Raw genomic sequence first — 24,462 nt, 5'->3', positions numbered from 1 at the left:
GACTTCCTTCCATTGTTTCGAACTTGACACAGTGGCTGCAGGAACCAGGAGAAAGGGTGAAGATTCATTCTGGCCAGAGCAATGCTCTCTGTTCCTCTCCCTTGAGCAATCCGATGCTTTGCTGACACTTAGAGGTTTTGTGCCACTGGTAAGGCCCCTGGCATGTGCTGGCCCTTTCTCTGTGTGTGTTTCACAGACGCAGCAATTCGCAAAGGATGTGCTTTTGTGAGTTCGTATCTGATTTTTCAATATGTGAGTCTAAGTTGGGCCTGAGATAGATGTGCACTTCATAATTACCTGAATAACTCTCTCTCTCTTGCTTTTTGGGGGGAGGGGTGGATGCTTAGATTTAGTCTTAGATCTTCTCGGACCGTCGGAGGCATGTAACGCAAGCCCCTCTTTATGGGAAAGAAAACAAGCCTGGGATCACACAAATAGTTGCCACCAGTGTGAACTGGGTGGCGGGCATCCGGACAATTGACCTTTTCCCTGGAGTGGAGCGCTCTGAGAATATAAGTTTACGTAGCATCGATGGAGCACTTTTTCTTTTCAGGGCTTCCCAGTGGGGGGATGCTGAGATGGTAGGGAATGCAGCTTATAATTATTTGTAGCTTAAATGACTTTCATTTTTGGCTCAGTGGTGGTTCTTTCCAAATATCGGGACTTTTTAAAAACGCCACGGAATGCAGGACAAATTGTTAAAAATCAGGACATCTGATCACCTTAGTCTAGGGGGAAAACTGCTATTTTTAAGAAGGAGGACTGAAGAAAGGTGGGAATCCTAGTGAGATGTATATGAGTTACATTCTTCAACCATGGAAATATTGTTGAATCCCTTTCTACTGGGCTGAGCCATGGGGATGACTTGCCCTTTAAAAGTCTTGTAGGCTGGCTGAAACTGGTTTGGCTCAGTGGATAGAGTGTCAGCATGCAGACTGAAAGGTCCCAGGTTCGATTCCGGTCAAGGGCATGTACCTTGGTTGCGGGCACATCCCCAGTAGGGGGTGTGCAAGAGGCAGCTGATCGATGTTTCTCTCCCATCGATGTTTCTAACTCTATTCCTCTCTCTTCTTCTCTGTAAAAAAGTCAATAAAATATATTAAAAAAAACACACACACAAAAGTCTTGTAGACTGAAAAGTCCAAATTTATGTACTGTATGTGCAATGAAGAAACCAGCAGCCACCTATAGATGCCACATAGTACCCAAGTAGACTGTGTTACTCAGCTGTTCACCGGCGGGAGAAGGTTGTCTCAGGGTTGTTAACCATCTTTCTTGGGGTTTCTCCACAGGCAATGGTGGCTTGCTACCCAGGAAATGGAACAGGTTATGTCCGACACGTAGACAACCCCAACGGGGACGGCCGCTGCATCACCTGCATCTACTACCTGAACAAGAACTGGGATTCCAAGGTACTTGGAATAACGGGAATAGCGTGTGGGGTTAGAAACTAAAGGAAAAGAGGGCAGATGACTTAGAGGAGAGTTTGGTGTTCGTAATTCCCACAGATGCATCTCTTCTTTTTCAACACCCTCCCACACCCCACAGGGTGTTGAAAAATTAACTTGATATCCATTATTTTCATCTCAACTTTAGTTGAGATGAAAATAATGGATATCAAGTTAATTTTTACGGGGTAGATAGAGTCATTATTAGGATGTGGAAGGGGTGGTTGAGGAAGAGAAGGTGATTTGTTATTTTAGGGATCGACGTTTTTAGTGTACTCCAGGGCTGATGGGACTCTCAGGGCAGATTATGATATACACTTTTCTAGCAGCAACATTGAGATGATTCCACAAAAATAGAGCTGTGGGATAGAAACCTCTCCCGGCGAGGCTTCCAACAGAGTCCTCTCTCGGGTGATACATCTTATTGGTGGCTGCCTGCCATGGCTTACTGTGGTTTGCGAATGCCAGAGGCTTTATGGTTTATTTTTGTATTTCTGAACATATAGATAGATGGAGATATGAGGTCTGGTTCCACACGCACAAACGTCTGTCTGGAATGTGTATGCCTTGTGAGCTCTGGGGATGATTTAGGAGTCTGGGAAGTCAGAACTTTTTAAGCCTGTTTGGCTTTTAAACCTTCCGCGTCTCCGTGTCCTGTTCATTAGGGCAGCTGCCGGCTGTCGCTGGGATGGGACGTTTTATCTGGGCTCCGAAAAACTTAACCTGGGAAACCAGGGGATCAGTGGCAAGGCTCATCTCGTCTCCCTGTTGGGAAGCATGATTAGAATTCATCCTTTGATTGTCCTTTAAAAACTGGAAAGGTGGTGTTACAGGCAAGCAAGTGAAGTTGTTGGGCCAGTGATAACAAATTATGAAATGTGAAATCATTCAACCAACAGTGGAGTGCCTGCTAGTGCCAGGCATCGTGTTGTGGGAAACACTGGTGTATGAGTGTTTTACCCTACTATGGTTATTCTAGTGGGACAGATTGGGCATACATGTAACATGAAAAAGTAATTCAATGAAAAGAGAGACACATGTAATAAAAGGTACAGATAAGGCAATCTTAGGGGGAAAAAAGCATGTCACTTCCAACTAACAAAGTCATACAGGAGCTAGTGGAGTTCAGAGGAAAGCTGTAGATTCTAATTGAAGGGGGATGATGATTATGCGAGCCGACTATCCTAGAAAGCTGTTCATATTAGATTGAACATACAAAATTGCTGTTTTTTTTTTGTTTTTGTTTTTGTTTTTTGTGTGTGTGTGTGTGTGTGTGTATGTGTGGTTTGTTTTTTGTTTGTTTGTTTGTTTTTTTTTGGGGGGGGTTGTAGGTCATAATCTGTCACATATTGGTGATCTGTGTGATTGGACCTAATAGAACTCCATGGGCTTCATGAGCGAGGGCTGGGAAGGCTTCCTTTGGCATGAGGTCAATAAGGAAATAGCTCTAGCCAAGTTTGAAATAAACTTTAATCAAAGTATGAGGCTGAATTAAAAATGTAGAAGTCATATATTTTTAGAGTGGAGATTGGAAGATGGCTTTGTTTTTAAACAAGTCTTAAATATCATCGTTAAAATAACCTACCTTCTTTGTGGCCCTTAGCGACACGGTGGGGTCCTGCGGATATTTCCAGAAGGAAAGTCGTTCGTCGCAGACGTGGAGCCCATTTTTGACAGACTCTTGTTCTTCTGGTCAGACAGGAGGAACCCACATGAAGTCCAGCCTTCCTATGCAACCAGGTAACAGCCGGGCCCTCGAGTCCTCATGAGTGGTTTCTTGTACAAACACCAGTTCCTGGAGAATTCTCTAAATGTGTGTCCTATGCAGATGAGGGAGTAACCACACCCCTAAGTTGATAGAAACCTGTTTGGAGTCCATTTTAATTTTTGTTAAAGTGGAAGCTTTGGATTATTAAAAAAATAAAAATAAAAATAAAAATACTTTTATTGATTTCAGAGAGGAAGGGAGAGGGAGAGAGAGAGAGAAACATCAATGATGAGAGATAATCATTGATCGGCTGCTTCCTGCTGGGGATTGATTGCCCACAACCTGAGCTGAGCATGTGCCCTTGACCAGAATCGAACCCGGGACACTTCAGTCTGTAGGCCGAGGTGCTATCCACTGAGCCAAACCAGCTAGGGTGCTTTGGATTCTTTAGTATACAAAGTCTATCGTCGGTTTGAATTATTAACAAACTATTTTCCATTAGGTGAGCATATTGGATTCTAAATTTCCCAGAGTGTTTTTTTCTTCTGTCCTTTCTTCCTCACTCCTTTCAAAAACCTAATGTACAATAGAACTGCTCCCCAAGAATGTTGGCTATCACACACCAGGAATTCTGTCTGGTCAACTCTGGATGAGTTTATGAGTTGCCAGTAAAAAACAGAGAAAGAATCTTGTGAAAAGAAAGAGGAATTTGTTTTGAATTCTATTCTTTTATTATACTTTCCTTAGCATAAAATTGGTTTGGGCTCACTTTACCGATCAGATCCCAACCATTGGATGTAAAATATTAAAATAATCATGTCCTTAGATCATACATGGGAAGATTTTCAGAGTAACTGAACAACTTAGTATTGTTTAGTATTAATCTAGAAACTCTTGATACAATATTAATTTTGGATTCTGCCTTTCATTTGCTGTTGTTTTATGGTCGATGCTGCAAATCAGGCAGTACTAGCGTGCTGCTTGAATTGGGAATAGCAGATCTGGGCCAGGGGTGAGAACATGGTAGAAGGATATTGACTAAACCTTAACAAGCCTAATTAAATTAAATTCACACATGTAAAGTTCTTAAGATTTATGTGTGTCCCCCAGAAGTCACAGATCTGAGTCCCACACAGAGTCACATATTAAATGTCAACGTGGAATGTGCCTTAGGTGAGCAGGTGACTAATTCCACCACCAAAGCCTGCTTGTGGCTTGCTTAATGGGTACAATAATTGGACCCTGTGGTTTGTGTCAGAATTCCCTTGTTATTCCACAATCCCTTGATGGCCCGAGTCATAGGAAACATTAGCGAATATTGATGGGAAGCCCTTGAAGAAAATCAAGTGTTATAGAAATTTGAGTAGCTAATAATTGTTATAAAAGGGAACTTTGAAAATGCATGCATAAAGCAACTCCTATTCCAGGCTAGCCCATAGATGGGATAAAGCTTATTAATGAGGATACAGTAGATAGCTTGAGGGCATCATTATTCCATTGCATTTTTCCCTCTGTGTCCAAAAGAAAGACAACCAAGAGTTTTAGGTGTCCTGCCATTTAAATAAGTTGTTCTTCAAAGCCTCACTCAGATGTCACCTCCTCTTTCCTGTGCTCTCCCCACCAAGTTGGGTCTCCCAGTCTTTAGCAGAATGATTTCCTTCTAGTCCTTTCTGTGTAGATCACTACATGGCCTGTTACAGTATTTGTTAAATTGCCTGTCTCCCCACTAGGGGCTGAGTTCCTTGAGGAAGAAGCAGATATATTCATAGGATCATTTGAACTACCATTGCCCACACTGATGCCTGGTGCATACTTGGAATTCCTTACACGTTTTATTACATTTAAATAGAATTGAAACCAGAGAAGTTTATTTTAAATTAAAATTGGAATGAATTCCTAAAGATAGGAGACATTTTAAATGTTGGCTTTATGAATGACTCTGAAGGGAGATTGCAGTATGCATTTTTACTTTTTGGTAGTATTTTTAAATCTCTTTTCTTCTATCTGCTGATCTTTCACAGATACGCTATGACTGTTTGGTACTTTGATGCTGATGAAAGAGCAGAAGCCAAAAAGAAATTCAGGAATTTAACTAGTATGTATTTATAATTTTCTGTGACTTTTGATCAAGTCAATCCTTGACTTTTATTTTATTTTTAAAAATATATTCACATCTACTCTGTTCAGTCTCAGCTGTGCCTTAGCTTCATACATAAAGACATCTTGCTGGGCTTAATCCTGAAACCCTAGCCTTAGCTCTGCTAGGAAAATCAGAAAAATGCAAAGGACATCCTTTGTGAATGCCTATTTTTGCATGAGAGGTTATAATTGATGGGAAATTGTTAACTTTTTATCATTAATGTTCACCCATCCAACATAACATTAATTGTTGCCCATACTTTTGTCACATTGCAAAAGAAACATGGTGGAACCCAGCTAGAATGATTCATTTATTGGTGTGGGACTGTGACTCCCAATATAGAAACTGGGCTCATATAATATAAACTGAATATGACTTAAGAACAGCCCTGCACCCTCAGTACTGTAAAGCAGCATTTTCCCAAACACATTTTACAGAAACACTAATCCTGCTAGTCTTGCCAAGGTAGTTTACGAGAAGGTAAATTCCTGGGCCCTACAATATGGGAAATGTTACATATCGTATTGCTCTCTTGAAGAGTCACAGTCCTCATTGGCATATTAAACAAAAAAAGTAATCTAAGAAATCCTGCAGTAAAGGCATATGTAATATTGTCTAACTCATGACCTATTTGGACTAAATGCCTATCAGACACCTAAGAAAACACATTTTGCTAAACTCTGTCAGGAGGCACTCTGCTCAATTTTGTTCTGTAAGGTGGGAAGTATTTACTAGAGCTTTTTGGGTGACATTTGTGATATTAAACTCACCAGATCCGACTCCTTACCCTCTTCATTTTCTTTTCTGTCCCTAATCCAGGGAAAACAGAATCTGCCCTCACTGAAGACTGACTGTGTGCTCTGAAATCCGCTGGCCTCATTCATGTTAGCAATGGTTACAGGATTCTCTTTAAGAGTTGAGACCCAAAGAAGGCCTCTTCGGTGAATTGGTGATGTGCGACCCCCTCCTGCTTGCATCATCCACATCCCTGTCTTGCACATGGTACTTTGTGTTTTCTTGCCAAGACTGCATCCATCTTCAGACTCTCTCTTTGCCAGATGAACTCATTGTCTAGCTCAGAAAACACCTGCAGACGACCTCTTTTGCCAGCGGTTTAACTCTCATATTTGGTAATACTGTCTATCAAACAAGAGCCCAGGAGCATGGGCAAGGGAATAAATCTTATTTGCACTTTATGCACACTTCCTGATTTGAAAGGAGGAGGCTTACAACGAAGACAACATGGTGGCAGGTGCCACCGAGAGGCATCTTTGAAGCCTTTGACAGCAAGAAACAGGAATCTGTGCCATCTGAACAGTTTCGAGATATTTTTAATCCAGGGCTGTTGGTGTTTCTGGAGAATTATTACAACCTAATGACATTCTTACCTCTAGAAAGGGCTGCTGTCTCAGTCACTCATTTATAAGTGTCCTGTGGGTTGATACTCCTTTTATCCTTGCCCTACAACCTGGACTTTTGACCTCTGCCCCATTTTACTGAACATATGACTTTCTGATAAAAAATGGCAAAACACCAGGTGTTTTCTATTTTCACTTCTTCCTTGGGGAACCTAGTTCCTCAGAGGCAAAAAATAGACATTAATCGTTGGATTGCTTTGTTAACATGGAATTTGAATTTAAAGCAAAGGGGAAACAATGTACCTGGTAGTTTAGGGTCAGCAACCTCTGATTCTGGTGTTGAAAGATCTAGGTCTATAGAAATACAACAAATGTGTGTGCATTTGAACATTTTGAGAGCAAGATAGAGTTAGAAATATGGACATTCTCATTCTTCAGTTTCCTTTTAAATGAGCTCACCCTTCTTTAACGAAATAAAATAATTTTTAGAAATTGGGTGCTGTATTTAAAAAAAGGAAATGGAAATAAAACAAACGTCCTGAAAAGCTGTTTGAGTTCTTTCACTGTTTCTGTCCCGAATTGCCTTTTTCCACAAGCTGGACTCCAGATCCACTGCAGTTGGCAGTGTGGAGAATCATGGGATTTGCTGGAACTGTGGAGGGTTCTGCTGCTGCAGTAAGCATCGATCGATCTTGAAGAACTTTGCATCGAGTGTCTGCTCTATGAAAGTTACTCTTCCTAGTTTTCAATTCCATTTTCATAAATTAAAAAGTCATTCAATTACTTGCTTGAAAATCACATGAACTTTAAAGAGCTATATATATTTGGTCATTTATAGACTTTGCAAGAAATAAGCTTATTTTTTTCCTTTTCTGGTTTTAAAAAATTTCTAGCTAAGACATGTCTTCATTCTCACAACTGCTCTCTCTCTCTCTTTTTTTTTTTTATGGTACTTATCACCTTCTAACTTGCTATGTAATTTTCTTATTTATTGTGTTTATTATCTTGTATCCTTCCCCTCGAGTGTAAGCACAAAGAAGACATGGGCTTTTGTATGTTTTTAATCAATGGGAGGTATTTCCAGCACCTAAAATGGTGCCTGCCACACAGCAAGGACTCTGAATAAACTCGTTCTCCTACCGTCGCACGTAAATGGTCTGATTAAGTTCCTTCATCTTTGGCGAGAAGGACTCGCTAGAGTTTTTGTACATACATCTCTCATTGTTGACTTATAAATCTAGGCTATGAGTTTTAGAAAGCTTTGGGCATCGTGTCATTTCATATTTGTTCACCTATTTGAACAGGTCATTGACCACTACGAAAGTGAAAATTGACTGAAGGAACTTCCACTAATAGCTTCAGACAGGGCAGACACACTCTTCCTTTGGAACAGTTTTGAAAAATGTCATTAAGAGAGAAAGAAAGAAGGCTGTTTCTTAGGAATTTATAATCTATAAAATTGCAACTAAGATTTCCCCCCCCCCCCATGATTACTAATGTCATGGGAATGATAGAATATTCTGAAGGAATGTTATTTTCAATAATATGCCTTATATCTTTCATTTTGCTCAATATTTTGACTTGCCAAAATATCGAACCTTTTAGGCCTTGCTTACTCCTTCCAGACAAAGGTCCTATAAACTAATAAACTATATATCAAATCAACTTTTAATGCACTGAGTTTTTCCTGGATGAATTTGAGTTCTGGAAGACTAACCTGGAAAATACAGCTATAATACTGTCTGCTATTTTGCTTCACTGACAGCCCACTTAGGGGAAGACTTAGCCTTGCTAAAGCAATATTATTTGGCAAATAATCTGATCAATTTCCTTTATATTCCTGGCAATGAAATATTAAGAGCCTACCTCAGTGTTACATCATCTATATAGTGGAGAGTCCTTGGCAGGAGATTAAATTTTGAACCAAATAGCCAATTTCTTGAATATAAGAGGTCTTACTAAGTGCATTAAATAGATCTTCAGTAGAGTAGTTAATACCAATTAAATGCTAGGCTGTCTGAATCATGAATTATCCATTCAGACATGATTTTGTTTTTCCTTCTTTAAAATAACTCAGATTTTTTAGAGGCTGAGTCATCCTAATTTACTTTGGCCATTAGGTCTTCAAATTTCCTGTGTTTCAGAAAGCAATGATGAGAAATGCCATGCTGGGTCAGCAGTCTGTGTAAAATGGGATTTTGGACATGTCAGGTACTTTTACATTGATAACTGTGAGGACAAGCACAAGGGATGTTCTTAGTAAAGTTACTTAAAATGAAAATAGTACAAAATTGAGATTCAGTCTTGAATCTTTTAAGTGGCATGACAAGAATACTTAATAGCTAGTTGGTTAGAGACTATTGTCAAAACTGTGGAAATCAATAGTTTTCAAAGTGAAGCTGGCTATAGTTGAACTCTGTTGGATAATATATGCTCCTTTATATTAAAGACACAATGTACTTTTAGATTCAATTTACTGTCAAAATGTTTATTTTTATTTTTATTTATTTTTATTATTTTTATGCTGCTGTTTCACCCTGATGGCAGTGTAGGCCCTTTGAGAGTCTGGATTACCATGGCTTGTGTCCTTTATATTTACAAGGCCAAGTTCAGTAGCTAAACACTCATGATATAAAACAATTGGTAAGATAGTTCTTAAGCACTCAGAGAATACCTGTATGCCATGCCCGTTCTACATGCTGTCACATGCCATTCTTGGCAGCCTCTCAGACAGTTCTTCCTCGTTACAGATAAGGAAGTGCACTCTGAGTGGTTAGGTGGCTTGTCAAAGGTTATGCAGTGACAAGGTAACACATCAGGATTGACTCAAGACTTCCAACTTCTCCAGTATTGCCTTTGCTGTCTCCTACCTGCAGAAGAGATGCCAAACAAAAGAGGGGGAATGAATGGAATTGGCAGAGAGGGAGCTTTAAATAAATGATTGTTACTTGATATTTTTATGTAATACTAGAGTCCTGGTGCATGAAATTTGTGCATGGGGTGGGGGAGGTGTCCCTCAGCCTGGCCTGCACCCTCTCACAATCTAGGACCATTGGCTCCTAACTGCTCACCTGCTTGATCACCCCTAACCATTCTGCCTGCCTGCTTAATCACCCCTAACCTCTCTGTTTGCCTGCCTGATCACCTCTATCTGCTTGCCTACTGCCTGATCTCCCCTAACTGCCTCTGCCTCGGTCCCCCCGTGGCTTCATCTGGAAGGACATCTGGAATAATGTCCGGAAGGTTGTTCAGCTGTCCAGACTAATTAGCATATTACACGTTTATTATTGTAGATTTTGATTATCAATAAGGGTCTCATGCCAAACATCCTAAATGAATGTCAAATTTTCAATATAAACTACATGAATAGAAAATACCAAGTTCATATTTGAATTCTCTCTTGTCTTTGCAATGGGGTCTTTCCTGCCTGTATAACAGGACTGTGGAGGAACTTAGGTATATGTCCAACTCTGGCCCCTCTGACTAACGCTGGGCTTGAGCGATGGGTGTGCTGTCATCAACGAGGCACAGTTGAGCAGTGTGGGCCATCTGGAAGTGAAAACAGATTTAGGTTTCCTGGGTGCAATTTGGAGACCTCCCAGTGGGCCGCAGTGCATTGGGACATTTAGACAATGTATAAGCTGCCACCCTTATGCCCTTATGTCGATGTGTTATTGGTGGAAGGAAGTGGGGTATTCCTTTTCCTGCTGAGTGCTAGGGGTGGGTTCCTTACAATACCTTGAGAAAAGAATTTTCTGAGACTCACACAAGAGGATAAGTGACTTTCATTTGTGTGGAATTACACCTCTGAGTTTCCAAAGGCCCGTTTCCCTAATCCAGCCTTGGAAGAAGTGCATCTGGGGGTTCAGTAGAGCTAAAAGAAAAGCCAGGGGCCAGCATTACCATTCCGTGTTGGAAATGGGTCTGGCTTAGCATCAGGCTGCTTGAAGTCCATTGTCCATTGTGTGGCGGGGGGCAAACGCAGAAGCATGAGAGCACAACCAAGAGCAACCAAGTGGGCCAAGAGTGAAAGAGAATGAACTCCTTTGTTTAGGAGATTAAATATCCCAACCTCCCCCGGACACCACACACACACACACACACACACACACTCTGGCCAATGAGCTGTTCCAAGGTGTGACTGAAAAACAAACAAGTACCTTCCCTATTTCACTCAGACTTTATTAGGCATGTGTGTCATTCTCTCCCTGTCCAGTCTCTCCTTCCGCCGTCAGAGATCCCTGGGGAATAGACCGGTGGCCCCCTGGGGAGTGTTAACCTGCAGCTTCCTGGCAAAGCTGCCCAAGTGACAAGCCTACAATATTTGGCCTTCCCTTTGCTCCCTTCCTGTTATTAATAACTAGGTTAATGACGGTGGTGTCAGATGCACTCTGAGGGGGAGGAAAGGAAACACTTCTTTCTATTCCTGATGAACCTAACGTTCCAGCTTGGGCTTGAGGTAGAGCTGCCAGTGGAGTTCTGTTACTGACAAATGCTTGTATGTGATACATGGAAACTTAGAGAAGAGACTGAGCAAGGACATGGGATCTCAGGGAATAGTTTATCGCCTCTGAGTGATATTGAGAGGAGATTTACAAACATTGCTTAATTCCCAAAGGCACTGGAGTGATCGCTACCTAATCTTTTTAAAGTGGCTTGTAGAAGGATGTCATTTTAATTTCTTTAAAACACAGCGCTTTTGCTTAAATACTGTGAAAGACTTAGAGTTGAAAAAGCATCAGATTTCTTTCTTGAATCCTGTTTGTTTGACCTTTGATAAACTTAGCAATTAGAAAAGTCAGCTTTTTTTTTTTAAATAGTTGTTGCTCATGCTCCTGAGTGCTGAAATTTTTCAGAAAATTTATAAAGACCATTTTGTGATTGATTTTTTTTAAAGTTGGATAAACATCTCAGAGCTGTTGTGTTTTATTGTTACAAATTTGCATACAGATTTAAGGAGTTGTGGAAATTCATTATTTTAGCAGCAGATAAACACTGGGTCATTAGAAATTAACAAATAGTTGTTTTTTGTTTGTTTGTTTTTTGTTGTTTGGCTTTGTAGGGGAAATGGTATGCCCCTTATGATGGATGCCTGGTGGATGTAGATGTAGAAGTTGACTTGGGACTAAGGAACGGGAGGAGCATTTATCCCTGGAGAGCTTCCAGGGGATTGGGAGTTAACACAGGGTCTGGGAGTGGTGGGCCTGTTTGGAAGCGGGCTTTGGGAGCAGCCCAAACTCAGGCCAGATCTCAGAAGAGCTGTTGGAGGTGGCGGGAGTGGGGGTGGGGGGTGGTTAGGAGTGGGCAGCTGCCTGGCGAGGATGAAGGGAACAGGAGCGAGTGCAGGGAAGTTGTTGCCCTCTTTCTGCGTTCTGAAGCATTCATTGGGCCCAGGTTACCTGCTATAAAAATGCTGGGGAGTAAGAGTTCCCAAGAATCTTTTCCAAAGGCCCTTATTGAGAGAGAGAGAGAGAGAGAGAGAGAGAGAGAGAGAGAGAGAGAAGATGCACTTGAAAAACCAAAAGCAAAGAGTTTGAAAAATGTCCGGAGGGGGAAAGGTCTCTTTCCCCATGGCTATCTGCCTCATCCTGAAAAGTTAGCACCTCAAGCAAGGCCCTTCCCCTGCCTGTTGGCACGTTTGCTTGGTCATTTCCTCCTGTTTTTATGCTTATTCATCCTGTGGTCTGCGCTCTCCGTGACATGCCTTTCCACCCTCCTGTGGGGAGAGATAACATTCTCAGGACTTAATTCTCATCTGATACGTTTTATTTTTAACCAGCCTCTACATCCTTTCCTCTTTGCTTCTTATTTCCTCGAGTCTTTTCTGCCTTATTTTCTCTGCCTTTTCTGGCTTCCTCAGAGGGTGTGAGCAGAACACATGGGTGTAATTCACTGCGCCAGGGTTCTGGGTCCAGAGCGGCTGCTCAGGGCGCCGGGAGCCTGGCTCAGCTTCTGAGGTCAGGGAAACTTTCTCCTCTGCCCACGTTCCTTCCTGTTTTAAATTGGGCAATTCACTCTTATCTTCTCCTCCCGCTCCGGGCTATCTGTGGATTTCCTTTTGTCTGTGAATTCATCTTATCTTGATGAAGGAAACATGCTTAAAAAAAAAAAAAAGACTGCTGTGGCTTGCAGTGATTAGAAGGGACTGAATGTCCCTCGGCGGTGGCCTTGCAGCCACGTAGGGCTCCGCAGTGTGACTGAGCCTGACAGGATGATTCTAGGATTGAGAGGGATGAAAGCAGCCAGTGTCCACCCAAGTGAAGGGAAGGGGTTGTTTGTTTTGCTTGTCATGTGCCCTCTGACTGCGGCTTTCCCAGACAAGTATGTTAGGAGTGAGCTGATCTCCGCTAGGTTAAGTACATATACATTCTTTTTTTTCTTTTTCGCCTTTGCCCTGCCTTTGCCCCTCCCCAAATATGACTAAATACGGTTATGGCTGAAAGTTCTCCAACTGACACGAGGGTAAAGAGAAAGCCTTTAACCTGAGAGTGGCGTGGGGGTCGCAGTGGCTGGCTGCACTCCCCAGAGAGGGCTGTGCATGGGAACGTGCTCGAGACTTGAACTTCATGGCCTCCAACTGCATTTAGTTCTCAGTGGGCCGGTCTTCTCTCAAGTATCCCTGAGCTTTGTCACGCATCCAATGCATACAGTGGCTATGCATTTCCTATAGCACTGTGATAGGCATTTGGAAACAGAAGCTACAAACAAAGAGAGATCCATAGCGCAGCTTCACAGCATGGCAGACTAATATCAAAGGATTGAAGAACAACATCGCTTAGTGTGGAGGGCCATCTGAGAAGGCACATGGACATTTTTTAAATTGTTAGCTGAGCCCGAGGCAAAGTACCTTTGTCCAGGTGTCAGCAGGGGCGGGTCTAGATATGTAAATCCAGTAATGCTAGAGCTTAGTTAAGAATGCAAATAAGCTCCTTTGACTCTATAAAATAAACCTGCTGCGTGGCTTGGGGGTCACTTGCTGCCTCTCCATCAGAGAGATGGCGCCCACCTAGTGCCCAGCTTGATGAATCTACTTCTGCCTCTGGTCTCTTTCTTTCTTAATCCCCAACTCCTCCACTCAGGAACCTGTCGTTTTCCGTGATGGACACAGAAAACAGAGAAACCGCCCGCACAGCTAAGATGTAAGCCCTTGGTCATGTACCAAACCCAACCAGGGCCCTGGGAAGAAATGGATGACGTACAAATTAGAATAATTGGAGGAGAGTTAAATAAAGAAACTTTTTTTTTTTTTTTTTTTTTTTTTTTTTTTTTTTTTTTTTACCAAGGTTGGGAGGGTAAGCCACAAGACATAGCGAGCGCAGTACCACGCAGGCATGAAGGGGTGGTGGTCAGGTGTGGACCAGTGTTGGGATGGGGGAGGGGGAAGGCGGCGCATCACCTGGTTCCCCGCCAGCTGTTGGGGCTGTTTCTCTGGGAAGGGGGTGTGGGCGGGGCAGGCCCCTCCAGATCACACAGAGTCTCATTCACTCTTTTGGTCCTTGTTAAAAACAGAAGTGAAATGATTGCACTTAGTCTCACTTGACAAAAGGTGAGAGCTGTGTTTTACTAAAAAATGTACTGAAATAGTGGTAGGCTGCTTACTTGCCTCCTCACACGGGCACTGGTTTGTGAGTCAGACTTACCATTGGACATCCTGGCTGGGAGCGCCTGAGACACAGAATGCAAGTTTCAGAAGGAGGTGAAGGCGAGTAGAAGGAGGCTGGGGCTCCGGAGCTGGGGGGAGGGGGGAGGGAATGACACCCTGTTGGGTGGCAGCAGCCTGGGGCACTTCCCCTCATTTCCCATTTCCCAAAGTGGGTTCTGCCTCTGGTGAGGTGAGGGGAGCGGATGAGTGATGGCCGGCCTGAGCACTTGGGCTGTACAAATTGGATCATGTCTGAAACCCACATCAGAGCTGGTCTTCCGAGTGACCTGCACCAATGAGAGTAATATTATTATGAAGTTTCAGCTTCCAGGAGAGTAATTATATCATGGTCATTTCTTTCCTTATTAGATTATGGCCAGGGGCTTCTTAGGGGGATAAAAATAACTACTCTGTACAGTATTTACCGTACGTACTAGTTAGCATTTCCCCCAAATCCCAGCTGTGTGCTTCTCCTGCTCCCCTCCTGTGCCCTGGAGGAAGCATCTTCATAAAATCCAGCTACTTCAAGGCTGTTAGCCACACCCCACTGTTTAGGGTCGCCGAAGGATGAGTGCAAGAGGCCAGAGTGGTGAGGGATTATGAATTTATTGGATCATCCGCACCCCAGGTGGCTGAGCCTGGATGACTCTAGCACCCAGTGAGGGGGGACTCAGCTGCTTTTAAAGGACTTTTGGCAGGATTTTTCTGGGCAGAGACCTCTTTATGCATACCCGGAGGGGAGAGAATGGAATGTGGTCACCACAAGTGAAATGTGGTCTCAGCAAAGGGAATGTCCATAGTGAAGTGGCCTGGAAGGCCAGTTCCTGGGAGAGGGGTATCAACTCAATTGCTCCATCAGACCTAACACCCACCACCTCTCAAAGCAGAGGCATTAGTGACCTGAAACCACCTGAAGGGCTGAGATCCTTCACAGCTGCTGCTCCTTGAACTAAACAGCCAAGCTCTGGCTGAAGGCGTCCTTAAAGGTCATCCGTTCCCCACCAGTTACCCCACCAGTTATGACTTTTTCGGCAAGACCACACTTGAGCCCAACTCAGTCCCCTGCCCACAAGGTAGGAAGTGTGGCGGTGCACTGCCGAAAGTCACGTGGTATTTTCAAGCTCAGAAAAGGTGCGGCTCTGAGATACGGAAAGGAAACTAGCTCTCCAGGTGAGGCACTTCGGACAGTCTTAGGTAAATGGTGCTGCTTTGGGGGAATTAAACAGCACAAACAGGAGGGCATGTTGTGAGCAGCTAAGCACAACTCCGGGTGTGTCTGTGAGATGTGGCTGATTCTCTTAGATGCCGAGAGAGCACTCGTTGCTTGGGGTGTGACACTTCATCCCAGGACCTCATAGCAGCTCGGCAGATGGTAGGGAGGCACCATGGTTTATTGGAAACAACATGGACTTTGGAGTCAGGTCTGGTTTTGAATTTCAGTTCCGCTGTTTTTAACTGTGCACCTGTGTAAGGTGTCTGTGCCTTGGTTTTCTCTATAACTTTGCTTAATGATTATATGATAACTCACTCACACAGCGTTTCCTGTCCCACCTGAATCTGGGTTCTGCTAACTGGAGGTCTTTGTGCCTGAAGGACAAATGCAAGTCTATTGAATTTGCAAACCAGGCAAGTTCCCTGACCTTGAATTGAAGCCTGCCCTCCTGGTTCATGGGTCTATGCTCAACTGCCAAACCACACTGCCCGGGCCTCCCATAAGTTTCACTGCCAGCCCCAGCCCAGGGCTCCACCTGACGCTCCCAGTGGGAGGCTTCCTGACCAGCAATCTCCCCTCCACCCCCTCTGGACCAGCACATCCCTGGGCACCGGAAGCGCTTCTCCATCACCATTGGCTGCCGCCTCGTTCTCTGGGAGGATGTGAATCTCAACCTGGGGAAGGAGTCAGCCTTCCAAGTTTGTTCTTCCTTTGTTACTCTTCCTCCACACTAGGCTATTCTTTACCTATCTGTACAGACTCCCTGTAAATGGTTCTTCTTGTTAACCTCCCATGTTGACATTCCTATCAGTTTCTATCTCCCACCTGGCCCCTGACTGACTAGAAGTGGTGTGAGGGGTGGTCCCAGAAAATAGACTTCCTGTTCCCCACACTGCACACAAATGGTGTGTTGGGATTAGTCTGGGTTTAAGTGCAGCGCTCAGCTCCTTATCAATAGGAAATGGGGTGTGGGTAGTCTATGGCATATATCAGCATCAGAGCTAATGAAGCTATCAACTGTGGCTAACTGTGATGCAATTCCAATGGAAACAAATGCCTCAGAACCACAAGCAACTGCAGTAATGATGTACAGCAGTAATGAGACGGAGACTCAGGTGGGAGTTGCTGCATATACTTGAGTATTACAGAGAGAAAATGACAAGCTTGGGCCCTTTTGTATAGCTTACCTCATGGTGTGACTACAGAACGTCAGTAGTCACAGGCCTGATGTTGCTGAAATCAGATACAAAATTTAATTGTGTGGGTTGTTGAATTATGATTGGGAAATTCACTATATGGCCTACTTTCTCATGTTAAAGTTGAGGTTATTGACTGGAAAAAAATGAAAATCTGAAACTGGAAATGAGAATACCTGGTTAGATTTTGATAAAATTAACAATCTTGAGAACCTCCTTCTCCAACCCCACCAGCTCACCTCAAGCTTCCCTACTCAGGAGAAGTGTCTTGCCCTCATATCAGAAGAGACAAGCCTTCCTTTGCTTGAAAACCCCATGATAAGTTTATTTGGGAGCAGATACCTTGACAGGGATGCTCATTCTCCTCAACGCCCGCCACCACTATGTCTTATTACCGGTAATTAGCCCTAAAAGTAGGGTCAAAACCTAGCGTGCTCCAGGAATTTCCTGTGACCTGAGAAGACATCACTTCCACACTGAACCAATTATAACACTTTGCTACTATTTGAGGAGACACCTGGAGAATATGTACGGGAGTGGATTCCAAGGGTGTTAGACTTACTGAGATTATGGGCTTTCTTCTTACATTTCTACAAATATCCTATACTAGGAGCCCAGTGCATGATTCAAATCAAGTGGTGCCGCGCACCTTTGAGTCGCAGGACTGTCCTTGCCTCCCTCCCTGCGCCTCACAGCAGCCATGGCCGCTGCCGGTCCGACCCTGCTTCCGTCTCAGGGCCTGGAAGCAGCAGGGACCTCTGCTGATTAGGCCTTCCCCCAGCGCTGGCATGCGGAGGCCCCTGCCGCCCCGCCCCCAACACTTGGCACACAACCTCCTTCTGTCTGGTCGACCTATTACAGCGTCCCGGTTAATTAGCATATTTCTCTATTATATATATATATATATATATAAATGAAATAAGAGCATAATATGCAAATTGACCGACTAGCTGAACAGTGGAATGACCAGTTAGGACCACCATCCAGGACCATGCTATGACACCCACTGGCCCCAGGCCAGCCAAGGCGGGTGTGATGCGATTGGTCAGGGGCCTGGCCATCATCCCACGATCGCCCCACAGAGGGAAGCCCAGGCCACTGACCAGCGGGCTGCAGCGGGTGGGTGGGGCCTCCCCCTGAGAGGGAAGCCCAGGTCCAGATGCCAGAAGGAAATGGGTGCCAGCAGCTGGGGAAAGGAAGGCCTACTCTTGCATGAATTTTGCCTCTAGTGAAATATAAAGCTTTTTGCTTTATGCACTACTCTTTGTGACTATAATGATTTTTGTGGATTGTAACTTTTCAGAAGTAAAAGTATCTTTGATTTCTCTTAGTGATGGCTACCTTGAATTCTGTTTTGTCTGAGATTGACAGTGGTCTGTTTATCATCCTTCAGTTAAGCATTTTTCATCTCTTAATTTTCAACATTTTGGTGTCATTCTATTTTAGGGCTATCTCTTGTAAATAGCCCATAAAAACTTTGCTTTCCGTCATACAAACTATCTGCTATAGCCACTGACGTGTTTAGCGGCATGCCATGTTTTACCATGCTTTTTGTTTTCTTGTTTGCCTTGTTCCTTTCCTGTCTTTGATCAAGTTTTTGCTTGCTTTTGTTCTTCCTGTTTTTTTTCTCTAGTGGTTCAGAAACAATACACTGTATTTTTTTAGTGGTTAACCTTAAATATTTTATGTGTATCTATCCTCTGGAGGTAATCAGAACCCATAGCTCCCTCCTGCACAAAATAATCATGTTTGCAGTTTCTTCTTCTTCTATTCCATTCCCCTCTCACATGAAGATAATCTTAGATACTAGTTCTAAGGCTGTTTTCCTGTAATAATGAATTTTCAGAGGTCTTTTTTTTTTGTTTTAATGGTTTCCTTGGTTGCCATTGTTTTTTTGTATTTCAGGTCCTTCTTTTAGATTCACACCCCCCCTTCCCCTTAGCCTGTCTTGTTTACAAGACCCTATAGTATTTCAGAAGGTGTTCATGGTGCTAAATTCAGGTCTTCACATGTCTGGATTTTTTCCTTCTCTATTTTGAATGCTATGTTGGCTGCTTGGTTTACCAATAACTGAGATTCAGGTTAAAATCTCTTACTATGATTGTGGGTTTTTCTATTTCTCTTGGTAGTTATGTCAGTTTTGATTTATATATTGAAGTCATTTTATTAGACATAACAATTTTGGAAATTTATTTCTTTAAAAAATATATAATTGATTTCAGAGAGGAAGGAAAAGAGAAAGAGAGAAAGAAACATCGATTTGTTTGTTGCTCCACTTATCTATGCATTCATTGGTTGATTCTTGTATGTGCCCTAACCAAGGATTGAACCCACAACCTTGGCATACTGGAATGACTCTCTAACCAACATAGCTACCCGATCAGGGCCCCAGCCTCTTTTTTTTTTTTTTTTTTTTTTTTTTCTCTTTTAAAGGATCCAGCTCAGTTGTTTGCAGGATGTCTCTCAATTTGTATTTGTCTGTCTCTTTCCCTGTTCACAATTAGGTCAGGTAAACATTTCTGTCAGTGCTGCACAGACGGGCAATGTTGTGTTCATGTCAGTGCCGTATATTAGGGGTGCATGATAGAGGTCATTACCAGTATTACTGATACTTTGACCACTTGGTTAAGGTGGGTGTCTGTCGCATTTCTCCACAATATGCTCCCCAACAATTTCTTACCCAATATTTTTTATCCATTTGTGATTTTTCCGTTGTGAAATAATGATTTTCTACTTGGTCATCTCTTCTACTTGTATTAGTAGGCTTTCTACTTAAAGGGAAAGATTTTCCTCCTGTCTTCTCTTGCCCATCCTTTTAAAATAAAATTTTAAGATCAGGGTGGTTTATTCAATATAATAAACAATTTCATTATTTATTCAGTGTTATAATCTATTCCTATGACTAATCATTTTGAGGTTAGAGAGCTATCACACTTCCATGCCCTTATACTATTCCCATTAGTTTTGAGCACTTATTTACTCTCTGGTACGGCAAGACCTTTCAGGCTTCCCTGTCTCAGCCCTGAAATCAGTCATTTCTCCAAGACATCATAACGTCCCATTACAGTGGGGAATAGTATTCGATGCTAAGGACTGGATGCTAGGTGTGCTCCTTGGCACGGAGATCTGATTGCTTCCAGGCCCTTTCTGTGGAAAGAGTTCAGAAATACTGAGTTTATAGTGATGGTCTCTAATTCTACTCTAACACCATGAGGTTTTTCTCTCTCCTGTCCACATTCAATATTTATATCTCTGTTCTCCCTCAATGAGAACCTGGAGTTCCAAGAGTGTATTTGCTCAGTCCTACAGTACATTTCAGAATATTTCATAATTGCTTCATCAACAAAAACTAACAAGTCAAGTTTAAAGTTTCTTTGCCTCCCCCCCCCCCCCCACCCCTCCGCCCTTAGACAAAACTGTATTCCATTGAGGGTATATTGTCAGAGATGGTGTTCAGAAATTTAGATTACATTTTTCTTCTGGGTAATTATATATCAATGTGAATGAAATGATGGTTGGTGTTTTTTTTTGTTTCTATTTACATTCAGTTTTAGAGTTTTCCCCATTCTTGTTTCAATTTAATTTTGCGTGCATAAACATTAATATGGTTCAAAAGTCAAAACCTAGGAGTCTCATTCCCTTCTCTGTCTCTTCCTCTCCACAGATACCAACCCTTCACCACATAGGCCACTGGTTTTATTTCTTCTTTATACTTTCTGTTTAACTTTCTAAAAATAAATGTGTGTATTCCTATGTTTATTTTTTTACACAAAAGATGACATACAATTTTTTTGTGTCTTGCTATTTTCACTTAAAAACACATTCTGAAAATCACCCTATATCATTAGCTCATAAAGATTTTCCCATTCTTGTGTATATTTCAATTACATTAGGTGTGATCATTGGTTTATTTGGACTTAAATCTAACATGTTATTTTGTGCTTTGTACTTGCCTTGTTTTGTTGCACTCTTTCCTTTCTTACATCTTAAATTTATTTTTATAATTCCATTTTCCCTACTAGTTTAAGCTTTATATTATTATTATTATTTTATTTTTTATTTTTATTTTTTGCATACTAGAATGACTCTCTAACCAACATAGTTATCTGATCAGGGCCCCAGCCTATATTTTTCTCTTTTAAAGAATCCAGCTCAGTTGTTTGCAGGAGCTTAGATGTTATCTTAAAACTACACCATGTATCAAGGTCTAAAGTTAACTTTACCTTTCTGGAAAATGCAATGACCTTTCTATATTTAACCTGGCAAGACCTGGTTTATGCATTCAATGTTTATTTAGATGAACTCACATGTCCTTCTTACATCTCGGAGCTTTCGTTTTGTATTATATTTGCTCTTCCAGGAAGGTATCTGTTAGTTTCCTATATTTCGTTGGCAAACTCTAATTTTGTTTTCTGAAAATGTCTTTATTTTACCTTTACTCTAAAAATATTTCACTTGGAATAGAATTCTAGGTGGACAGAGATCTTTTATATATTAAAAAACAAACAAACATTCTATTGTTTTTTGCCTTGTTGCTGTCAGTCTGACACTCTTTTTAGGAAAATCTTTTAGTTCTTCACAGGTTTCATTTAGGAGTATCCTCCTTGTCTTTGGTTTTCAGCAATTTTATTATGAACTAGAGGCCTGGTGCACAAAATTCATGCACTTGAGGGTGAGGGTCCCTCAGCCCAGCTTGTACCCTCTCACAGAGCCCCGTGGGAGAAGTGGGCCTAAGCCATCAGTTGGACATCCTTAGGCTGACACAGAGGCAGGAGAGGGTCCCACCACCACTGCGTGCTCACCAGCTATGAGCCCAGCTTCTGGCTGAGCGGCACACCTCCATATGGGAGCACACTGACCACAAGGGGGCAGCTCCTGCATTGAATGTCTGCTCCCTGGTGGTCAGTGCACATCATAGCGACCAGTCATTCTGCCATTCAGTCAATTTACATATTAGCTTTTATTATATAAGATTTCTTAGGTGTGGACTTACTTTTATTTATTCTGAATTTTAGAATTCATTAAGCTTCTTGAATCTGGATTGCTTATTAAAATTCTCACCCATTATCTCTTCAAATGTGGTCTCTGACCCATTGTCTTCTTTGGGGACCCCAATTGAATATCCTTTATATCTGTAACTCCTACTTTTTAAAAAAAATCAATTCTCTCTCTCTCTCTCTCTCTCTCTCTCTCTCTCTCTCTCTCTCTCTCTCTGTCTCTCTGTCTCTCTCTCTCTCTCTGTGTGTGTGTGTGTGTGTGTGTGTGTGTGTGTGTGTGTTGGTCTCCTTTCTGGGCTATATCTTGGGTAACTTCTTTTGATTTTTATCTCTATTCATGAAGGTTTTTGATCTGTTAACTTTCCTCCGCATTCTTAACTTTGGCTATCACACTTTTTCAATTCTAATAGTTCTATTTGGTTCCTTTTTTTAAAAAAATATGTTTTTATTGATACTGAAGAGAGAAGAAGAGAGAAATCAGCTGCTTCCTGCATGCCCCCTACTGTGGGATTGAGCCCACAACCAGGGCATGTGCTTTGCCAGGAATTGAACTGTGAACCAGTGACCTTTTGGCACATGGAATACCACTCAACCAACTGAGTCACCGGATAGGGCTGATCTTCTTATGTGCAAGATCACTTGGTGAGTTTTCTGTTCCATGCAGATGTTTTCTCATGCAAGTTTAAGTCTAGTGAGAGCAACAGATTGTCTCAGACAAAAGTGGCTCATGTGTTCATTTATCTCTGCAGTTCCTTTTGTTTTGCTTACATTGTTAGCCCCTCTACTTTTAAGCAAGTTGTCTGTTTTTCTTTTATTTTTAAACACTTCACCCAGATATTTTTAGGTTTGTTTTCAAAAGGACTTGTCCAAATACCCTAGTCTATTATTACAGATACATCTTATGGTTTCCTTGGAAAATTTATTTCTTCCTTATTTCTGACTTTTGGAGGGTGGATATTCTTTGATTTTTAGTTGGCTAACAGCCATCTCTTAGTTTCAATGATGTATGTGTGAAGAACATATATAAAACAAGAGAATAGCTGGGACCGGTTTGGCTCAGTGGATAGAGCGTCGGCCTGCAAACTGAAAGGTCCCGGGTTCGATTCCGGTCAAAGGCATGCACCTTGGTTGTGAGCACATCCCCAGCAGGGGATGTGCAAGAGGCGGCTGATCAATGATTCTCTCTCATCGTTGTTTCTAACTCTCTATCCCTCTCTCTTCCTCTCTGTGAAAAATCAATAAAAACAAACAAACAAACAAACAAAAAACAAAAAACAAAACCAACAAGAGAATAAAGCTCTTCTGTATCAGAAACCTTAAGTGCTGTATAGTTAGTCCTTCCAACAACCTCAGGAGATGGTAGAGTTGGTGGTGGCTATTGTTTTTCCAATGTTTTGTAAGGAGAAAATGAGGGTAAGTAGCTTCACCAAGGTCACAAAACTAGCAGGTGGCCAAGCCATAGCCTCAAACCGAAGTCTCACACTTTATTCTAGAAGTCCCCATTTATAGCAATTTTACAAGTTACTGGAACAAAAATCAGAGATAGAATCAGAGAATTAAAGTTTGACTCAATATGCACAGATGCTATAAAACTCATGGCATTGTTAGTCAAAGCCATGATTCCTACCAATCTTTACCCTGTGTATATGCCTATACATGGAGCTACACACCTCAGCTCAAAACCGTCCACATGGATATTGGTAAATCCCTGGGCAGGGCATCTCCATTTCATTCCTCCATCTCCTACCCTCAGACAATTAGTGCAGACAGAGGCAATCAGATCATTGACTAAGGCTGTCATTGTGCTGCAATCTGATGTTCACAAATCTATTTCTTAAATATGAAAAGCTATTAAGGGTATGCATTTTCTTCTTTATGTCTTTGACAATTCCTGTAGGTTTTTATATGAAGTTACACAGTATAGTGGTTAAGGATGTGGGCTTTAGAACCAGGCTGCCTTGGTACAAATTCTGACTCTGTCACTTATTGCCTGAATGACCTTGGCTAGCTATTTGACCTCTATGGATCTCCATTTTCTCACCAGAAAGAATGGAGATGATAGCATCTACCTTTCAGTGTAAGTAGGAAAATTAAATAGAAAGTAGTTAAAAATTATTTGACATCCAAGTAACAATTGAATGCTTACTGTTTAACTAATATTTTCATTATTTCTTAATAGCCTCCACCTTTAGGGTGTTGAGTTTTTTTTTTTTTTTTTTTTTTTTTCTGAATCAAGATTATTTACTTACTTTTTATTAAAATCTTCAAATGGTTAGTATATACTCATTTGTTTTTATTTTTATTTATTTCCAGTTTTATTTCAGGTTACAAGTCTTTTAAGGATCTCAGTAATCTAATACCTAAACAAATTTTGTCCCAGAAACATTTGAGAATGTCTATTTTCTAAAGCAGAGATGGAAAACCTTTTTTCTACCAAAGACCATTTGGATATTTGTAATATCATTCACAGGTCATACAAAATTACCAACTTAGAAATTAGCCTGCTGTATTTGATCAAACTTTTAATTAACTCAGCTCTAATGCCTTAATGGGGCCAGACCAAATGATTTCTTAGGCCTTATATGGCCCGTGTACTGGATGTTCTCCATCCCTATTCTAAAGAATGCAAAGTTATTTATATGTACATATAAATCTGTATTAAGTAATCTTTGTTAATGTTAATTATATATATATATATATATATATATTTATATATATATATATATATCATAAATTCTCTACAGTTTTTCTAGATTTATA

General features: G+C 41.6%; 1 protein-coding gene across 1 annotated transcript in view; it reads left to right on the top strand.

The window, feature by feature from the left end:
• The window catches only part of EGLN3 (egl-9 family hypoxia inducible factor 3), a 29,449-nt gene extending 21,137 nt beyond the window's left edge, over positions 1–8,312 (top strand). The window contains exons 2-5 of the mRNA XM_084895645.1: positions 1,293–1,412; positions 3,052–3,188; positions 5,178–5,251; positions 6,116–8,312. Of these exons, the coding sequence (XP_084751771.1) occupies positions 1,293–1,412; positions 3,052–3,188; positions 5,178–5,251; positions 6,116–6,147 (363 nt within the window). The 3' untranslated portion in view covers positions 6,148–8,312. The remainder of the gene's footprint in view (positions 1–1,292; positions 1,413–3,051; positions 3,189–5,177; positions 5,252–6,115) is intronic.
• The last annotated feature ends 16,150 nt before the right edge of the window (positions 8,313–24,462 follow it).

The sequence above is a fragment of the Pipistrellus hanaki genome (assembly GCF_964339955.1).
Source record: "Pipistrellus hanaki genome assembly, chromosome: 1".
Taxonomy (NCBI): Eukaryota; Metazoa; Chordata; class Mammalia; order Chiroptera; family Vespertilionidae; genus Pipistrellus; species Pipistrellus hanaki.
The sequence above is the reverse complement of the archived record's forward strand: the minus strand, read 5'-3'. Positions and strand labels throughout refer to the sequence as shown.